Source organism: Bufo bufo, chromosome 7, assembly GCF_905171765.1.
Source record: "Bufo bufo chromosome 7, aBufBuf1.1, whole genome shotgun sequence".
Taxonomy (NCBI): domain Eukaryota; kingdom Metazoa; phylum Chordata; class Amphibia; order Anura; family Bufonidae; genus Bufo; species Bufo bufo.
In genome coordinates this window covers 227,861,887-227,883,149 of record NC_053395.1, presented here as the reverse complement: position 1 = coordinate 227,883,149, position 21,263 = coordinate 227,861,887, and the positions used below count along the sequence as shown (strand labels likewise).

The window sequence follows — 21,263 nt, the reverse complement described above, 5'->3', positions numbered from 1 at the left end:
CTAAAGAGGAAATGCCCTTGTAATGGGTGTTCCAACAAGACAACAACCCCAAACACAGCAGTAAACGGGCAACATCTTGGCTCCAGACCAACAAGATTGACGTTATGGAGCGGCCGGCCCAATCCTCGGGTCTTAATCCAATAGAAAACTTGTGGGCGACATCAAAAATGCAGAAGAACTGTGAGAAATAGAGAAGAATGTGGTCCGATCCTCCTGGGCTGGAGAACCTGGTCACAGGGCCAGAAGGTGGTGACTCCGAGCAGCACAGACGTCCAGCAGGTCTCAGAGACAGCGGTTATATAACTGAGTATTAGTGACGGGATTCAGAGGGAAGGAAATCTACAGACATTTCTCAGTTTATATAGTGAGTGTTTGTAAAGAAGAAGACAAACACTGCTATTTTTTTGAACAGTCTAATATTCATTTTTCTTCAATTTTTTTTAAAGAAACAACACAAATTTGATATCTTTTTCTTCATGTTTCGATTTGGACTAGAAGGTGTAGTGTTCCCAATGCATCTGTGTGGATGGAAATAGAAGCTATTAGAAGGATTTTGAGCTTTATTCACTTTTTCAAACACACTGCTATTATTTTGAACTGTTTAGTGTTGCTGCCTCTCCACAGTAAACACAAGTAATGGTTAGTGTTGCCAGAATCTCCTATTATTTGAGTCAAGTGGTTTGTTCCACAATGATACAGCCATGAGCCAATAATGTGGAACAGACCATTGCATACAGATAACAGGGGAGTTCCAAAAATATTCTTTTTTTAAGTTTCTGCTATGAAGTTTAGAGGAAGTGGTAACACAATTCAACAACCTTTATGCATAATTATCTTATAATGTATAAAGGGGAACCTGTGTTTAGTAGAGGTGTTCAGTGCAGCTGAAAACAGAACTACTTTTTGGCCTGCAGAGGGTTTAGTTCATGCCTTTTGTTAGTTTACTCGAGGGTTATGATTTGGAAGAAGAACTCATTTTAAAGAACGCATTTGCCACAAACGCAATTTTTCAAAAGGAGATCTAAGATATTTCTTGGAACTGTTCCTTTAAGAAAACTACTCCAGACATGGACGCTGCCTGTTACATAATGTTGAATTGTATCCATGTCCAGTAGAAAGTAACAGTTTCTGGCCCGTGACAAAACTGGTGACGTGTCCTCCTGGCCTAATGATATCTCAGACTTGATGGTCCTCCATGTCCTAACAGTAACGGGACTATCCTTGGGTTATTAAATTAATCCCATCAGTCCTTATACTGATATGACCTGGGGTAAAGGGGTCGTCCAGGATTAGAATAAGATGGTTGCCTTCTTCCTGTCCATAGATTGTGTCTGGTATACCATCGCATGGGGCTTCACGGCAATACCACACATAACTTATGGAACGGCATGGTGCTGTTTTTGGAAGAAGGCAGCCATGTTTTCCTAACCTTGAACATCTCCTTCAATTTGCAATTAAAGGGACAGTGCGCTTTTTTATACGGTTATGAGGGTTGGGCTCATAGACTCATCTCCTGCCGTTGTCCTGGTGTCACCCAGCACTGATCTCCATAGCTGTTCATGGAGAATACCCTTTAATACAGTAAATTGGATGCACAGCTCGTCGTATGGGAATATCCACTCACTTTTCTTAAAGAAAAAAGTAAAAGACTCTTTAATTCCGTTTCTTGATCATTTCATTGAATAAACCATGAAGAGCAGAACTAAAGTTCCCGTGTTGTTTTATTCATCGTATCAGCTGCTTTTAACACAAGATCTTTGTGCCCCGCACGTGATAAATATGGAAAAATACATCTGGGAACAGACAAAAGACACAAATGAAGAAAATAAGGAGAGACGTGGGGCGGTGGGAGCGTCGGAGGTGCCTCTTCCGGGCTGTCCTTCTTGTCTCCGCTATTTTCTGGCTGTGCTTTTCCTCTGATGTGAATATTTTGGAGCTTCTTAGAAGTAGATTTTTTGCTTCAAAGTCTCCTGTCATTTCCCAGTATCAGACAGTCACATGTTCGGCTGCTGGATGTCTCATATGTTGGAGATGACATTGTTAGACTGTAAGCTCTTAGGACCACTGTCAACGTTACTGCAGTTCTACCAGTGTTTGTGTGAATTACACGCGTAGCAGAGCCGAATGTGCAACTTAACTCTCCGGAGCTTTATTGTGAACAATTCTTGTAGTTTACTAGCAGTCCTGTCGAAAATAACATGATAAAATCTCACCAAAAACGTCTTAAAAAAATGCTATGATCTGAATTCTGTCTTTACAAACCCCCGGCCACATGAACTGCCCTGCGATCATCTGATCATATTTTATGTTTCTCCTTTTCTTTAATTATTTTATGGATTTCTCAAGCCCGTTCTGTGAATACATAGCACAAACCAGCAGCAAGGACCGATGCTATTTCTGCTCCTCTTTTCCATCGCCTTCTTCATCTTCTGAATACCTCTTCTTGATTTTCCCCTTTTCCTCCTTCTTCATGTTCTTGTCGTTTTATTTTCCCCCTTCTTATTCTTCCTCTTAATTTTTTCTCCATTCCTTCTTATCTGTCTTCAACCTCCTTCCTCTTCTCTACGTCTGATTTTCTCCACCATCTCTTTCCTCTTCTTTCTTTTCTCGTAATCTTCCCCTTCTACTTCACATTGCTTTCCCTCTCCCATTCTCACCTCCCCTTTTACCTTCTTTATTTTACAGATTCTTTCCTTTTTCCATTTATTCCTTCATTTTCTTCCTCTTTTCAATATCCGTCTTCTTCTTTAACAACCTGCTTTTAATGTTCACTCCTTTCACTCCTTATCCTCCAATTCTTCTCCTTCCCAATATCTTCTTCTTCTTCATTCTTTTCCCCATCTCACCATTTACCTCTTCCACTTCCGAAATTGTTTTCTGCTACTTCCCATCCCCTTTCTGCTTCTTCTTCTCTTTATCAATTGCCTCTTTATTTTTCACTTTGTATCTTCTTTTTCTTCTTCAGTTAACTTTCTCCCACTTGGAAACCAATTTGTCTTCTCCTTCCCATTTTCTTCTCATACAGGACAAGTGATATAGGATTCCTTACCTTTAAAGAACACCTGCCGGTCTCCCAGATTGTGATCACTGACACAAACAGATCGGGCTCTGAAGTGGCCTGGAAGGTGGGAGCTCTGCGATGTTATGGTGACAGTGAGTATCGACCCTCTATTTTCCTGTATATTCCATGCAGTTACAGCATTGTGAACATTATGTTATTTCTCATTTCCCAGGAAGCTTCTGGAATTCAGCCTCTTTCACTTCCGGGACCTCTTGTCTCTATTTTCCTACCTTCCATTCAGATTTCAGCATTGATATCTCATTTTTCTTCAAGACCACAAGCTCCTCTGGAGTCTTCTTGGAAAACGTTGGGGTCAAAGATTTAATAAGAATCGAGTTAGTCTGTAAGTATCTGAAGGTTGTGTTTGGATGTGCTTAGAGAGTGTATCGAATACATGAGTAAAATGCAAATACCTGGGAGCAGTGATGTCATAATTTATAAGAGGTCAATGATATCATCATTGACCTGATAGCTGCTGTGATCACAAGTTTCTAGGATGGACCTTTTGAATTAGGTCATCATATATGCTGAGAGGGCTCATATGTCAGTGTTTTACTCACCCTTAGACACCTTGGAAACAGGCATTGCAGTAATACAGGCAATGGGGTGTCCTAGAATCCTTGTCCTAAGTCCTTCTGGCTCTCTTAAAGGGGTTGTCTGAGTTATTTTTTTGTTCTTTGTATGTTTCTAACTAGGCAAATGTAAAGACTTTACAATTCACTTACTTTATCTCCAGTTGCTGGTTTCTCAGATTTCACTGAGGGTCACATGACCTGTGATGTCAGCTTCTCTCCCTGCTCTGATGAGGTTTTCTGCACAAGCCTGAGATAGCGGGATATATGTCTGTACACAGACGTCACTGTACTGGCAACGCCCCCCTGCACTGCCGTCTGCTCTCTCCCTGGATTCTTAACCCTTTCAGCAGCACAGACTCAGGGCTGAAGGCTTTACTGAGTAGCTGCAGGCAGTGAGGAAACTAATTCTGGGCACAGGAGCTGACAGAAGAGTTCTGCAGAGCATTGCAGAAGAACAGGTAGGGGGAAGATCCTGTGTGTATCAGCAGTGTCATTATACAGCTGGGACTTGTAGTCCTACACATACAACATACTGCTGAGTATCCCAGCAGGCAGACATGACACTCAGTGCAGCACTTGTATTCACTCCCTTAGCAGAGCGGGGGGAGGGGCAGAGATGGTTGTTATTGCAGGTAAACAAAGGGCCAGAATAGAACCAGGAAAATGAGAAAATAGATATTTTTTTGCCAACAACTTGCTTAGCGTAGGCTCCTCTCACATCACCGTTTCTCCTTTCCGTTCTCCGGCTCCATTGAGAAGCAGGAGAACGGAAAGGACGGATTCTGTAGATAACTGAGACCTAACTGAGCGTAACGGAGCCTAAACACCCCATAGACTATAATGGGGTCCGTTCGGTGTCCGTTCAGAATATGATTTTCGAGCGGACACCGAACGGACCCCATTATAGTCTATGGGGTCTTGAGGCTCCGTTACGCTCAGTTAGGTCTCAGTTATCTGCAGAATCCATCTTTTCCGTTCTCCTGCTCCTCAACGGAGCCGGAGAACGGAAAGGAGAAACGGTGATGTGAAAGGAGCCTTAGTTATATATTGCTGACCATCAGATTTACAGTGCTATATATATTTTTTTTTTTTTCATAATTTGGACAACCCCTTTAATTAGCCTTTTGTTAGGTGAAAATGTTTTCAGTACGAAAAGTGTAGCTATTGGGGTGAAGAGGCAGTGGTCACACCCAATCTGTGGAGTCTGGAAGATGCTGGTATTAGTAATGCCACATGGTACGTGGAAGTCCTGTTACAAATTTTGCAGTAGAGGAGACCCTCTATTTTTGTGCCAGGCTTTGCGATAAAGGACAGAAGGTCCTACTAGCTTTTTCTAGACCCTTGGGCCGATTCCCTCCTAATGACAGGGGGTGAAAGCAACAGATGCCCAAAAGCCCAATGACAGCCCCATTGTGGTTTGCTTCTGTGGCACATATGTTCCTTCTGAAGAACTTTTGCACGGCTTTACCTTGGACCCATAGACCCTGCCATCTTAGAAATTCCCAGATGACTGCACCCCATTATTTTTATCTTTTGGCATCTCACAAGGACCCAGTGATGTGTCCAATTTCTAAAGCCATTAAACTGGACTGTAATGCAGCCATATTGTAGGCAGTTCTGTAGACGGGCTGGGCATTCTGCTCCTGATCCCCCAGAGCGAGTGATCAGTTGACGCCTTTAATATTGATTGTTTTATTTTGCATTTTATCTGGTAGATATGCAGCTCATTACCATAATAGCTCTAGCATAGGCTGCAATAAAATGGGGCCCCGAGGCCCTAAATCTCATTAAACAAATGATACATTTTGTGAAAGCTAATCGCCTCCTAATGAGGTTTGATATAATGGTAATTGCACATCAAAGTCCAATTCGGTTGCTTTTTTCATTTTTGTGGACATAAAATTTTAAATAAAATAAACAGTCGTAAACGAGACCTTTAATTGCACAACTTTCTACAGAGCCAAACTTGCAAGCAAAAAAATAAATAAAAAAAGTTGGAGAACCCGTAAATGCATCTTCTCTGTGTGGAACATGCAGATGCTTTCATCGCCTCAGGGCTTTTATCAGACAGTTCCTTCTACAGATACTGCCCCGGAGGAAACCAGTCATGGAGCAGATGTAAAGAGTCAAACCGAATGTAGTCCGAGCACGAGGATCCTTCCTAAATGACTGGAGCCGCCCAATCAGATTAGGAGAAGATTCCTATTGTATTTCTGAAATGTAACACTAACAACATAGATATTGATTGGGGCCATAGAGGAAGCTGAATATATGTATCCAACAGATCGCATCTTTTGTATCTTTTAACCCTTTCCTGGCTGGATGATTTCTGCATTTTTATTTTTTTCCCTCTCTGGCTTTCCAGAGCCGTAACGTTTTTATTTTTCCATTCACATACTACTTGATTAAAGAGTTGTTTTTTGCAGGGCAAGTTGTACTTTCTAATGACACCATTTAATATTGCATACAATGTAGTAGGAAGCTGGAAAAAAAATCCAAATGGGATGGAATAAAAAAAAAAAAAAAAAAAAACAGTCACAGTTTTACAGGTTTTGTTTTTACGGCATTCCCTATGTGGTAAAACTGACCTGCTAAATTCTTTCTCTAGGTCAGTACAATTACAGCAATACCAGATATAGTTTTTTTTTTTTTTTAATACTGAAAAAAAACTTTTTTTTATTCTTTTTACTGCCATATTCGGACCTCCATAACCTTTTTATATTTATGTCTATGGAGCTGTATGAGAGCTCATTTTTTTGGGCTGTGGTAGCTTTAGATCCTTCAGAGGGAGAGAGGCTACCACAAGGAATGAATGTCTCCTCCAATCTTCATGCAGGAGAGCCATTCGGGCCCCAGGAGCACAGCTTCCAAAGAGAAAGCCACCTCAGATGCAGAGGTCACAACTTACCACAACATCTGAGCGGTTAAATGTCTGTGATTGGTGTTTTTGCTGATCGCATGCATTAGCTCTGGGCGTCTGCTGCATGAAACAGCAGAAACATGGCAGATATGGCACCCACGCCATGTTTAACGACATGACATACAGTGGCAGTCAGGGAGAGGTTTGCCAAAAATAATTTGTTTTGGTCCAATTTTTTGAATCGGCCCAAAAAAATTAATTTGGGTACAAATTGATTCTACCTGAATCAAAAGTGCCGTAAATGCCTCCACCCTCCCCCCCCCCTTTCCTCTATGCAAAAATTCTACCTAGATGAATATGAAGAAACTACAGAATCAGATTTTTTTCAAAACTTCAGGTAGAATTTAGCTTCTAACAAATCCATTCATTTATCTTTAAATATAACCATTCCACTTCATAAAGATTAACTTTATCCTGTATTTTGTAGTGAACTAGGTTTTTCACATATCTTACTTTTTTTTTTCTTCTTGTTAATAGCACAATGTGCCACTAAAATACATATCTGCATTGTGCCGCCCCCTCCTTCTGTTAAGTTAATTTTTATATAAGGAATATATAATTCTGGATCCTCATGGGCGGGGCTATAGCTCTTGTTTGTGCTAGTGGTGGTCCTCTTTGTTTTATTTTTTTGTCCATATTTTTGTATTTGTCAATTTACTTTTTATATTCACTGGGCCTTTAATAAGGTGGAAAGATACTTTTGATATATTTCTTATTGCAATTTATTTCCTGTAACCGGGGCTGACAGCATCCAGACAAAGACTGCAGAGATGATCGCTGAGAATGCAGCAATAAGAGATGTTGGTGCTTCCCATCTGTATATATGGCACTCATTGAGCATTTTATGTAAAGTGATCAGTAGGGGAGGAATGGTATAAAAAAATCTGCCTTTTCAATGGGGAGTCCACCTGTCACAGTCAGCTTAGTCCAGATTGTTTAGTCCAAAAAGATTATCTAGACAGGATACAATTGTAACATATCTTCTGCTTTGAGAAATACTACCTCTGCAAAGACCTAAGGATATAACGTCGATGGTTCTGCCATATGAAAGCAAGCAGCTACTTTGAGTATAGTGCAAAAGTTGCTATCGTGTAGGGTGAGGTTGTCCTACAGGATATGGTGATGCAAACCGTTCTGCCAAGGAGAAGGAATCAGAGAGGGCCCTATTTGCATTTGGCTTTTAGTCTTTTCCTTGGGCACGCCCCTGCTCTTTTCTAACCCCACCTCTGCCCAAAAAGAGCGGGGGCTGGGTAGCATCACCCAAGCAATGAGGTCATTACTGATTTTAAGATGTGATTTGCAGATTTTTCCCTGTCTCATGTTGTGCACTGTCCTGGCAGAATGCAGATGAGTGCGGCTCTACAGGGCGTCCCGCGGCTCAGCACTGACAGAGGTGGATTATATGTATTATCAGAGCTTCTAATTATCTGCTCCGTCTGAGTCCGTGGATAAGAAGTCACCGTGAGAACTGATATCAGACGCTCAAGAAAAAGAAATGGAATCCGAGTGTGAATCTGCAGAAAAAGAAGGAAGACATTTTGTGGAATATGAACATTTACAGGACAGTGCATCATGTCTCTGCCCCAGAACTGCGGCATCAAAAAGTCTAAACATTTTTGTGCAAGCCCTGTTTAGCACAGATATTTTCCACTTTTTGCCACTTTTTTAGCTTGTACCTGTTAATAATTTTGGAGGCTCTCCTGCCCCTGCACTGGAAATCAAGACTGGCATTGCAGAGTGTAGCTTGTGCTCTCATATGAGTAACAATATGTTATCAAAATGTCATCAAACTTGCCTGGAAATGGCTCCAGTCCAGACATTACGAGGTTCTCTTCCCTACACCACTTCTTCAGGTGCGTGGTGTCTTACAAATAGCTCCCAAAGCTCTCCTTGATAGTTTACCTATACACTTCAGAGATTCTCTCATATATTTGAGAGAATTATTTTGAGATAGCGTGTCTTTGTCATTGAGTGGGCTGAGGGAAAGCCTTTCAATCTCCCCTTCACTTACGCTCAATAACCCACTCTATTTCCTTAAGGCATACTTATCACAACATATCTTCTTTGGAGATCTATTGAGACCGCTGGGTTGGTTTGAAAGTTTGATAAGCAGCTCACAAGACCCTCCAAAACTGATGTCACAGCTCTATAACAGACTTAGATCCCCGGCCTCATTTACACCACCATCCTTTATTGGTCTCTGGGGGAGAGACTTGAAACGTACATTTTCCCGTAAAGAAATTGACATGATTTTAATCTCCCCGCACAAATCATCGAGATGCGTTAGACTCCAGGAGAATGGGTACAAGATCATCCCCAGATGGTACAAGACCCCGGATATTGTTTCTCTGTACTCGGTTTCTGGTAATGACATGTGCTGGAGATGCTCAGAAGACAGAGGCTCCTACCTACACATTTGGTGGGAGTTTTCACACTTGGTGGGAGTTTTCCAAAATAGCAACCATGTTTGCGGCGCTGACTTCCTCCCTTCTACGGAGATAGCGCTTTTAAACTTGTTTCCATTAAAACATAAGACCTCTAATCCAAGCCTCTTCAAACACTTGATTTGTGCGGCTAGATTCCTCATCCCGAGATTCTGGCTATCCTCAGAAATCCCCTCTATAGAGCTTTGGCTTCTAAAAGTTGACCAAATCCATAGATTTGAAGAAATATCCTCTTGGGAATTGAGAAATTTCCAGTCCTTTGCAAAAATCCGGCTTGATTGGAAAATATTCAGGAATTTGGAGATCTGATCACTCTAGAGGCAGAGTCCTTTAAAAGATGCATTCTTACCACCCTTCCACATATAGCCTTTAATAGAATGTTTCCCTCTCTTCCTATGATTATTTGAAGCATCCAACCCGCCTCTAACCTGTTCTGACCTCTGCTGGCAATACATACTAGAAACTCATTTATCCCAGCATCTAGACTTGATTTCTACGGTGACGTTATTTGTTTATTGTTGATTCCGCCTGGAGGTTGCATCCTCCATATTTACATATATGCTGATTTACTTAATAAAGTAACATTTAATAAAAAAAAAAAAAAATGTCGTCAAACTGTCAAATCTATGCAACTCAGAATAGTTGCATATTGTACTCTAGAGCTGTATTCACAATTCTGCTGGATGTCATTTGAAACAGTCACACCCTGAGCAACTTAGTTCTTATAACATAGGGAGGAGTTGTTTTTTTTTCGTACTTGATGACTGTACAATGTCCGCTGACAATTTGACAGTTCGCACAATGGAGGCACTGAACAGGCAGGGAATGCTGGGAGATTTCAGCTATGACTTCAGCTGCATGTGATGTGTTCTCTGTACGTCGAGATTTAATAATTCATTTGTTTCTTGCTTAATTGACGGCATCATACATTTTCAAGGGCAAATCAGTTGCAGCGCAGAGACATCAGCGCAAATCGGAAGAAGCACAAACCGTAAAAACACAAAGAAAAATAATTTTTCGGCATTTGAATAATAACCTTTCAGAAGTCACAGCGGCATAATAACATAATGAGCGCAATTTAACAAATAATGTCGGCTGCGGCAGATTTATCTGCTGATTCGTTCTGCGTAGGAGGAAGGAGAAGGCTTCACAGCTAAATCTTCTGATTTGTTACGTTTCACAGACATTTAATGCATTGGGAGAAATAAACGGAGAACCCCAAAAAGTGACGTCACAAACCTTCATATTTCAAAGAGCCGATCATAATAACATCCAATTACTGAGACCGTATATTTGGAAAATCCCATCTCTATCCTCTCTATCCCATCCTCAAACTGCGGCCCTCCAGCTGTTGCAAAACTAAAACTCCCAGCATGCCCGAACAGCCTACAGTACCAGCCTACAGCAGGGCATTGTGGGAGTTGTAGTTTTACAACAGCTGGAGGGCCGCAGGTTGAGCATGCCTGCTTTAGAGCCTGTCACTAACAGACACCTTCTTAAAGGGACCTTGTGTGAACAGGACGGATATGGGGCAGTATTTTATAGAGCAATCATGCAGTAGATATGTTCTCTATGTATTACTCTCTGGTAGAAGAATTGTGCTTAGATTTCTGGATAATTTTAGATTTTGGGAATGTTACTATAAATATATGTCATGAGATAGTTCCGATAGATAGATGTGAATATTGATCATTATATTAATTGCTTCTTCTTTACAGCTCCCTATCAGGTCACCTTTTCATTCGATGTGGGGAGCGGGGCCCTGGAGGTCTCTTTGCAATCAGTCCCAGCTTTGAATGACGGTCAGTGGCATTATGTCAGAGCGGAGAGGAATATTAAAGAAACCAGTCTCGTCATAGATAACCAGCCAAGAAAACTAGTGCAGAGTCCGCCTGATGGACGAGTCCGTGTCCAGCTCAGCACTCAGCTGTATGTAGGTAAGTGGGGGTCTCCTTTAAGCCACCTGCTTCCTGCTGGTTAGACCTAGGACGTGTCTGTGCAGCAGGGAGAGGCATCCCAGTACAACACTAAGAAATCCCAGTACATGATGGGAATGTTGGAATAACAGCAATGCTCTAAATGACTCTGTATCCCGCAGGAGGGACGTCATCCAGGCAGAAAGGCTTTGTGGGGTGTATACGCTCTCTCCAGCTAAATGGACAAACCCTGGACCTCGAGGAAAAGGCCAGGCTGACCCCGGGGATCAGGCCAGGATGCCCGGGCCACTGTAGCAGCTACGGAAACTTATGCAACAACAATGGGAGGTGCGTGGAGAAACGCAACGGATACACCTGCGACTGCACCAGCTCCGCCTATGAAGGACCTTATTGTAGGAAAGGTGAGCGACTGAATCTGACACCCGTTCTGCAACTTTCTAATAGACGTTGGGGGTCATTTATCAAATCTGCTATGCCAGTTTCTGTGGCGTAAAAATAGTTGCAAATGACGGTCACGTGTAGCGTTTGGTGAGCCGAATTCAGACTGGACAATGCTCTGCCAGGTAGACACCATAGCAGCTACTGTAGCTCTCTGCTAGTTTTCTACAATGTATCAGTCTGGAGTCCAGGATGTTTAGATACAATTGTATCCACCTCTGAGCTAAGGTTCGCTCTGTAGGGGTCTGCAGTCTGTAAAGCAACAGTCGACTCATCACTGACAGCTAGGGATGAGCGAACCCACGGAAGTTCGAGTTCGCTGGGTTCGGCTGAACTTCAGGTCTAAGTTTGGGCTCGGGACCCGAACTTGAAGCCGAACACCATTGAAGCCTATGGGGACCCGAACTTCACTTTATTATTTTCCGTTATGGTTATATCGGAAAATAATAGCATTCTTAAGACAGAATGCAAAAGAATATGGCCATTTAGGGGTTAACAAAAAACAAACAAACACCTCACCCACTCACCCACTGCTGCAGCAGTCTCTTCTATCTTCATTGAACAGGACCTGCCAAAGGACCTGCGATGTGTGCAATGATGTCACTGCACTCACCACGTGGTGACATCATTGCACACATCGCAGGTCCTTTGGCAGGTCCTGTTCAATAAAGATAGAAGAGACTGCTGCAGCGCCATCAAGTGGGTGAGGTGAGTTTTTATTTTGTTTTTTTAACCCCTAAATGGTCATATTGTTTTGCATTCTGTCTTAAGAATGCTATTATTTTACAATATAACCATGGTCTAACGGAAAATAATAAAATCACCCGAACCCAGACTTCAGTTAAGTCCAGGTACCCAAACTCACTTTTCTCAGTACGAACCAGAACTTTGCAATTCAGGTTCGCTCATCCCTACTGACAGCAAAGAAATGTCTTCAAAATGGTGAGAAGTTGAAAGACAAATTATCTTAGAAAGATGGAGAACTGTGTCTTAATAAAGTGATTAAGCTTCATTTACCTCGCACCAGAGACCCTCTGTACGGAAGTCGTTACTGTACATGGCGTCCTGATAATGGCTTACTGCTATGGAACCCCTACATAAGATAAAGGGCTCCACATGGCCACTTAAAGGGGTTGTCTGAGATTGCTGATCCGTTCCCCACTGCTCTAGTCCCTTCCGAATATGCAGAGATAATGTCAGGTACATGAGATCGCTGCAGCCAATCACTGGCCTTCATAGTAAGGATGGCATGTATGGCCCGGGAACAATGAGGCAAGAAATTGGCTGCAGCGTTCACATAAAAGATACAATGACATATTTTATACCAATTTCTGCTCTCGGCCCCTTTTTTTCCCAATCCTAAACATTCCCTTTAACAATGGATTGTGTGATCCAGTCCGCCCAGCTGGTGACAACCCAGTACCAGGTTCTGTAATGCTGAATCTGTCTTCTTGTATTACCGCCATATATCTGACTGCAGTCACAATTGAAGGTTTTATAATGTTCACATGACTGGAGTATAACGCATGTACAGCCCCTATAGATGGCCCTGGTTGGAAGTCTCTGCCCCGTGGTCCATATACAAGTTCTGTTTGTTTTATTAGACTGAGTTTTTTTCTTTCTGTTGCATTTCTAGAAGTCTCTGCAATGTTTGAAGCTGGAACCTCGGTCACATATATTTTCCAGGAACCGTATCCAGTGTCCAGGAATACCAGCGCGTCCGCTTCAGCCATATATGCGGATACCGTGATATCAAGGGAAAACATTGCTTTCAGCTTTCTGACAGCACAAGCACCAAGCTTACTGCTCTACGTGACCTCAGTATATCAGGATTACCTGGCTGTAATGCTCTGCAGAAATGGTGAGTACAAAGCCTTTATGTAATGCCACTTATTAAATACATTACATCACTTATCCTGTACTGATCCTGCATTACATCCTGTATTATACTCCAGAGCTGCACTCACTATTGTGCTGGAGCAATCACTGTGTACATACATTACTTATCCTGTACTGATCCTGAGTTACATCCTGTATTATTATACTCCAGAGCTGAACTCACTAATCTGCTGGTGGAGTCACTGTGTACATACATTACTTATCCTGTACTGATCCTGAGTTCCATCCTGTATTATACTTCAGAGCTGCACTCACTATTCTGCTGGTGCAGTCACTGTGTACATACATTACTTATCCTGTACTGATCCTGAGTTATATCCTGTATTATACTCCAGAGCTGCACTCACTATTCTGCTGGTGCAGTCACTGTGTACATTACATTACATTACATTACTTATCCTGTACTGATCCTGAGTTACATCCTGTATTATACTCCACAGCTGCACTCACTATTCTGCTGGTGCAGTCACTGTGTACATACATTACTTATCCTGTACTGATCCTGAGTTACATCCTGTATTATACTCCACAGCTGCACTCACTATTCTGCTGGTGCAGTCACTGTGTACATACATTACTTATCCTGCACTGATCCTGAGTTTCATCCTGTATTATACTCCAGAGCTGTACTCACTATTCTGCTGGTGCAGTCAATGTGTACATACATTACTTCTCCTGTACTGATCCTGAGTTACATCCTGTATTATATTCCAGAGCTGCGCTCACTATTCTGCTGGTGCAGTCACTGTGTACATACATTACTTATCCTGTACTGACCCCAAGTTACATCCTGTATTATACTCCAGAGCTGCACTCACTATTCTGCTGGTGGAGTCACTGTGTACATACATTACTTATCCTGTACTGATCCTAATTTACATCCTGTATTATACTCCAGAGCTGCACTCACTATTCTGCTGGTGCAGTCACTGTGTACATACATTGCATTATTCGCCCTGTACTGATCCTGAGTTACATCCTGTATTATACTCCAGAGCTGCACTCACTATTCTGCTGGTGCAGTCACTGTGCACATACATTACTTATCCTGTACTGATCCTGAGTTACATCTTGTATTATACTCCAGAGCAGCACTCACTATTCTGCTGGTGCAGTCACTGTGTACATACATTACTTATCCTGTACTGATCCTGAGTTACATCCTGTATTATACTCCAGAGCTGCACTCACTATTCTGCTGGTGCAGTCACTGTGCACATACATTACTTATCCTCACTGTTGTAAAGACGATTCTTACTAGAACTCAAAGCCATTGAGGAGGGAGGAATTGCTGAGCTGAGAAATTCCAGCTCTGGATCCTAGAGAGAGGTGAATGCAGCTATGATATTCTGCTCATACATTCAGTATATACAGTACATGTGAGACCTTACTGTTATTTCTCAGTTTAAAAAATAAAGAAAAACATGTTTTTCAATTGATTAAAATGCCATTTTCTAAAGTGAGACGCTTTGTCTGTCTTGTGCTGAGAAACAAAATATCATTATATTCATTTTAAATCTTAAAATAACATTTAAAGTAATTCAATTTGTTTAATTTTCAGATGTTTATTTTAAGTTTCATTTCATCAGATTTGTGCATCAAAGAGCAATATTAAAATGCTTTTGCCTTAAAAATGTCAGGTTTTGATTGAATTGTAAATCATTTCTTCCCGATAGCGGCTTCCATTTGCTGCCATACATGTGGGGGTCATGCGGACATTCTTACCTCAGTGTGAGAATGTCCGCCGCAGCCAGACAGAGGAGAGGAGGGGATCAGTAAGCCGCCACTCACATGATGTAGGCTGAGCTCTCTCCTGACCTTCTATACATATGTATGGTGGGCTCGGCCAGGGATGCATGTGTTCAGAATGGGGATAGAGGAGTATTTAAACATGTGTGACAAGTTCCCTTTAAGTTGAGCGCCACCGCTGGTCATATCTGGTGCTGCAGCAGTATATAGTCGTGGTGGCTTTCAGCTGCCTGAGGGGCCGTGTTATCTGAGAAGCCGATAATCCTATCAGGCATCAGCGGGGGCTGCGCTTGTAATTTTGTAAACAAACCTTTTGTGTCATTTGTTTGTTTTTTTGTGACAATTTACGCAATTTTAGAGTCAGATTTAAAACGCGTCGGCCGAGCTGCAGATCTGCTCTTTATTCTCAGCAGCTGCCGCTCCAGCCAGCAAGTGGAAGAAATTCAACTCCCCTGGGGGAAAACGCTAATTAAGAAACAGGTTTCCTCCCCAGCTGTTCGGATGGCGGCACTTTTTAATTTCCACTGCTTTCTTTGAATTTCATGCGCCACATTACAGCTAAAATAGCAAAGGCCGGAGGCGCAGCGTCTTTCTCTGCATCCCCTATAGCGGCACTAAAATCGGACACTCTGGTCTTTTATACTGTAAGGCTCTTCTAAAAGCAAGCTGGCCACAAAAAGGCACCAAAAAGTGGAGTATCCAAAAATGATATGCTTTCCATACTCCACAGGAGAGATGAAGTATTGCACACCGTCCATTCCCATGACTTGCCACAGGATCGGCAGGCTTCACCACTGAAATACTTTGTGCTGCTGGGAACTCTGTTTCTTCTACTGTGCAACTCAAAGTGTATGACCTCCCACAAGATCAACACACCCCTCTCCTGAAATACTCTGTGCTGCTTGGGAGCCTTGCATCTTTTCAATATGTAGCTCACAGCCTGTGATTTCCGATAAGAACAATGCATTGTTCTCCTGAAATACTCTGTGCTGCTGGCATTTTGCTCCTTCCTCTACACAAGGCCTCCTGCACACGACCGTATGGCTTTTTCAGTGTTTTGCGGTCCGTTTTAAACGGATCTGCTTTTAAGTTTTTTGTTTCAGTAGTGGTTCGGCTTCCGTTCCGTTTTGCCATTCCGTTTTTCCATTTGGTTTCCGTTTTTTGCGAATCGCAAACGGAAACGGAAGCATGGCATATACAGTATACAGTAATTACATAGAAAAATTGGGCTGGGCATAACATTTGCAATAGATGGTTCTGCAAAAACGGAACGGATACGGAAGACATACGAATGCATTCCGTATCCGTTATGTTTTTTTTTACAGCCATTGACTTGAATGGAGCCACAGAACGTGATTTGCGGGCAATAATGGGACATTTACTATCTTTGAATGGAACGGAAATACGGAAACGGAATGCATACGGAGTACATTCCGGTTTTTTGCGGACCCATTGAAATGAATGGTTCCGTATACGGACCGTATACGGAACACAAAAAACGGAAACGAAAAAAAATTACGTTTGTGTGCAGGAGGCCTAAGGCCTCCTGCACACGACCGTTGTTTTGGTCCGCATCCGAGCCGCAGTTTTTGCGGCTTGGATGCGGACCCATTCAATTCAATGGGGCCGCAAAAGATGCGGACAGCGCTCTGTGTGCTTTCCGCATCCGTTGCTCTGTTCCGTAGTCCGCAAAAAAAAATATAACCTGTCCTATTCTTGTCCGTTTTGCGGACAAGAATAGGCAGTTATATCAATGGCTGTCCATGCCGTTGCGCAAATTGCGTAACGCACACGGACACCATCCATATTTTGCGGATCCACAATTTACGGACCACAAAACACACAACGGTCGCGTACATGAGGCCTAAACCTGTGACGCGGAACGGTGCGGAGCGCATGCACGGAACGGAACACTACAGAAGCACCACGGAGGGTTCCATTCCGTACCTCCGCACCGCAAAGAGATAGAACATGCTTTATCTTTTTGCGGAACGGAGGGGTCGCGGACCCATTAAAGTGAATGGGTCCACCATCCCCATGCGGCTGGGCCACAGAAGGTGCCCGTGCATTGCGGACCGCAATTTGTGATTCACAGCACGGTCGTGTGAACGAGCCCTTAGTTTGTGAACCCTCACAAGATCAGCACTTTGCTACTGAAATACTCTGTGCTGCTTCTCACTGTTTCTGTAGGGAAAAAAATGGCACAAGAATGAACAGAGAGGCCGGGTCACTGTGTGAGAAAACCCGTACTTTGTGACGCCTTAAAGGGCTAGGACGTCTCCTGATCACCGCGGTTCTGGCTGTAATTTTGTTGCTGTCTGTTTCTGTACATGTAATTCATTTGGGAACCCCGTAGTCTCAGACATGTGGGGGCCCCAGTGACTGGGACCCATTCTATAAGGGGATAGCCCTTTAATGCCCCTCACCCAATGTGAATATCCTGCACCAAGAATAGAAGTTATTACACAAAGTAACATCTCTGCTGAATGTCGGGACTTTGTTACAATGTAACAATTGTGATTTAGCCCCGGCCCCTCCCCCTTTTATACCGATACACTGCACACAGCACGAGGGTAAACAGAATGTGCCAGCAATTTACATTCATTGTATCCGCAGAGCGGGGAACAAATGCGGCAGATTGCGACTTTGCTTCCAATCTATTTTGGAGAGAAAATCACAGCTGCGTGTAATCTCTGGCGCCATTAATATCTGAGCGACAAGAGGCGGAAAACCAGAAAACGACAGCAATTGGGGGGAGTTAGATTTAGTCTCTAGGGAAAACACTGGCACATTATAATTATTATTTTCTTTATGCTTTTTTTACAATGTATCATTGGTGTTCTTTTGAGTTCAGCCCTTACCCCTATTTGTCATCTGCCCTTCGTCCTCTAAGGTTAAGACTGGCACCATCTTTGTTCTTCCTGTCTGCATTATGGGGGTGTCTGCACAGTGTCCATGGTCACTGACACCTCACCATGGGCGCCCACTGCATGCGTTCTGTGGGAGATGTAGTGTATTCCCTGTCTGTACACTTCAGTACGGTACACTGAATAGAAGTGCAAAGCATCAGTGCAGTTGGATACCAAGTGGCAAGCACAGAATTCGGGTGCAGCTTTGGGTGTAACTGGAGTATAGTATGTAACCATTTGTTTATATTCTATGTAAAGTGTTTGCTCCTGTTCGGTTGCGGAGTGTGACTGCTGCTGATGTGTGGGGCACATGGGGGCGTCTCAGAGAAGCAGGATGGTAATTGAATTTTCACCCTTCCTTGGTTGAATTTCCATCTTGTCAAATCTCGGCCGTCTCCTTCTCGCTCTCTGTTTTTTCTTTTAAGAAAAATGTAAAAATAGCCTTTTTCCTTGTGAATTTCTCCCTGTAAGCTCTTTCGCCGGGTGCGATGCTGCGTCACAGAATTCTTGCCTCTTCGCGGTTTATCGGCTTCTAAAGAGAATAAAAGAAAAGAAAAACAAGACGATTCTGTGCCGAAGCTAAAATGAGAAAATCATCCCCTGAGTAAGAAGATCCCCGATCGGTGGCAGAGCCCCTCAACCAGGGGGGTCGCCTCTAAGAGTTCACCATCTATTAGGGTCATTAGGGTTCACACGTCGGTATGTGTTTTGCGCATCCGCAAAACACGGACACCGGCAATGTGCGTTCCACATTTTGCGGACCACACATCGCCGGCACTCTCATAGAAAATGCCTAGGACATGTTCTATTTTTTTGCAGAACCAAAGTGCGGATGTGGACAGCACATTCCGGCCCCTTTGAAAATGAATGGGTCCGCACCTGTTCCGCAAAATTGCGGAACGGATGCGTACCCATTTTGCGGATGTGTGAATGGACCCTAAGGCTCCATTCACACCTCCGTGGTGTGTTGCGGACCCGCAAATTGCGGATCCGCAACACACCCGCCCGGCACCCCCTATAGAAATACCTATTCTTGTCGGCAAGCTGCGGACAAGAATAGGACATGTTCTATCTTTTGCGGAGCTGCGGACCTGAAGATCGGGGCCGCGCTCCGCAAATGCGGATGCTGACAGCACACTGTGTGCTGTCCGCATCCATTCCGTCCCCATAGAAAATGAATGGGTCCGCACCCGTTCCGCAAAATTGTGTGAATGGACCCTTAGTGAAGGGAATTCCTGTGTACATCCTCCCCCACCACAAACCCCTAAGAAAAGACCAACGGCCACTGATACAAGTCCCGCAGAGATTGTGAGTGGAATGGGATGGACATGCTTTGCATACTGGCCACGCTATGCTTGTATAGTAGCCATGATATGCTTTGCATACTAGCATTGTTATACTTTGTATACTAGCATTGTTATACTTTGTATACTAGAATTGTTATACTTTGTATTCTAGCATTGTTATACTTTGTATACTAGCATTGTTATACTTTGTATACTAGCATTGTTATGCTTTGTATACCAGCCATTTTATGCTTTGCATACTAGCATTGTTATACTTTGTATACTAGCATTGTTATACTTTGTATACTAGCATTGTTATACTTTGTATACTAGCATTGTTATACTTTGTATACTAGCATTGTTATACTTTGTATTCTAGCATTGTTATACTTTGTATACTAGCATTGTTATACTTTGTATACTAGCATTGTTATACTTTGTATACTAGCATTGTTATACTTTGTATACTAGAATTGTTATACTTTGTATACTAGCATTGTTATACTTTGTATACTAGCATTGTTATGCTTTGTATACCAGCCATTTTATGCTTTGTATACTATCATTGTTATACTTTGTATACTAGCATTGTTATGCTTTGTATACCAGCCATTTTATGCTTTGTATACTAGCATTGTTATACTTTGTATACTAGAATTGTTATACTTTGTATACTAGAATTGTTATACTTTGTATACTAGCATTGTTATACTTTGTATACTAGCATTGTTATGCTTTGTATACCAGCCATTTTATGCTTTGTATACTAGCATTGTTATACTTTGTATACTAGCATTGTTATACTTTGTATTCTAGCATTGCTATACTTTGTATACTAGCATTGTTATACTTTGTATACTAGCATTGTTATACTTTGTATTCTAGCATTGTTATACTTTGTATTCTAGCATTGCTATACTTTGTATACTAGCATTGTTATACTTTGTATACTAGCATTGTTATACTTTGTATACTAGCATTGTTATACTTTGTATACTAGCATTGTTATACTTTGTATTCTAGCATTGTTATACTTTGTATTCTAGCATTGCTATACTTTGTATACTAGCATTGTTATACTTTGTATTCTAGCATTGTTATACTTTGTATTCTAGCATTGCTATACTTTGTATACTAGCATTGTTATACTTTGCATACAAGCCATTTTATGCTTTGCATACTGGCTACATTTTGTATATTGGCCACGCTATGCTTTGTATGCTAGCAATGTTATGCGTTGTATACTGGCCATATTATGCTTTATATACTAGTTGTGTTGTGCCTTTTATACTGACCTCACGATATACTATTACATAGCCAACCTAGAATGATTTTTTCTTCTAGTACAGTCTCTACTAATACAACAATCCAATTCACACTGCAGCACAGAAAATACACTATAATTAGCTTCTTGCAGTGTAAAACTTTCATCTCCCGGTGTCAGGACTCAGATGTTTGAGTCACAGGAAAAGTCCTCCCTGCTTCCCTGAGTCCAATTGTGACTGTTCCAATATTAGTTTATTTGGATACTTCTATTGCTATTCAGTATAGGGTTTACTCTTGTGCTGCATCTGATTATATCGCCTGAGGTTAGAAATTTGACCCTTGTTCTTCTCACTGCTCTTATGGCACCAACATAGTCCACAGTTGTGTACACAGACTGCAAATCTGCTACTAGGAACAGGAGCTAAATATTCCCCATCTGGATGGAGGCGTAAAGTGTGGAGTTCAGGTGTTGATTATGTCCATGGAGAGGCCCCAACTCCATCCCCAGCCGCCTGTAGAATCACAGAATATCATGAGCTCATTAATGGAAGTCGCCAGGCACCAATATATATAATTTCAAATGTAATATCCTGAGGGGAGGGGAAGTTGTCGGGTGATGAAGTGAGTCTCTTCTTGGACATTGGGATCTGATCCCATGCAGAACGTCACTGTGGTGGCATCAGATACTGACCAGTAACAAGTCTTGACTGTTCGTAGACACCTGTGCGGTGACACACATAGACCCTGAGGCAATTCCACGGTAATTGGACATTTCATGG

At 42.3% G+C, this 21,263-nt stretch overlaps 1 protein-coding gene across 1 annotated transcript in view; it reads left to right on the top strand.

Annotated features, from left to right (window-relative positions):
• The window catches only part of CNTNAP5 (contactin associated protein family member 5), a 354,415-nt gene that overhangs the window by 297,876 nt on the left and 35,276 nt on the right, over nt 1-21,263 (top strand). Inside the window, exons 14-18 of the mRNA XM_040439843.1 lie at nt 3,026-3,153; nt 3,234-3,404; nt 10,719-10,937; nt 11,099-11,338; nt 13,012-13,236. Coding sequence (XP_040295777.1) covers nt 3,026-3,153; nt 3,234-3,404; nt 10,719-10,937; nt 11,099-11,338; nt 13,012-13,236 — 983 coding nt within the window. The remainder of the gene's footprint in view (nt 1-3,025; nt 3,154-3,233; nt 3,405-10,718; nt 10,938-11,098; nt 11,339-13,011; nt 13,237-21,263) is intronic.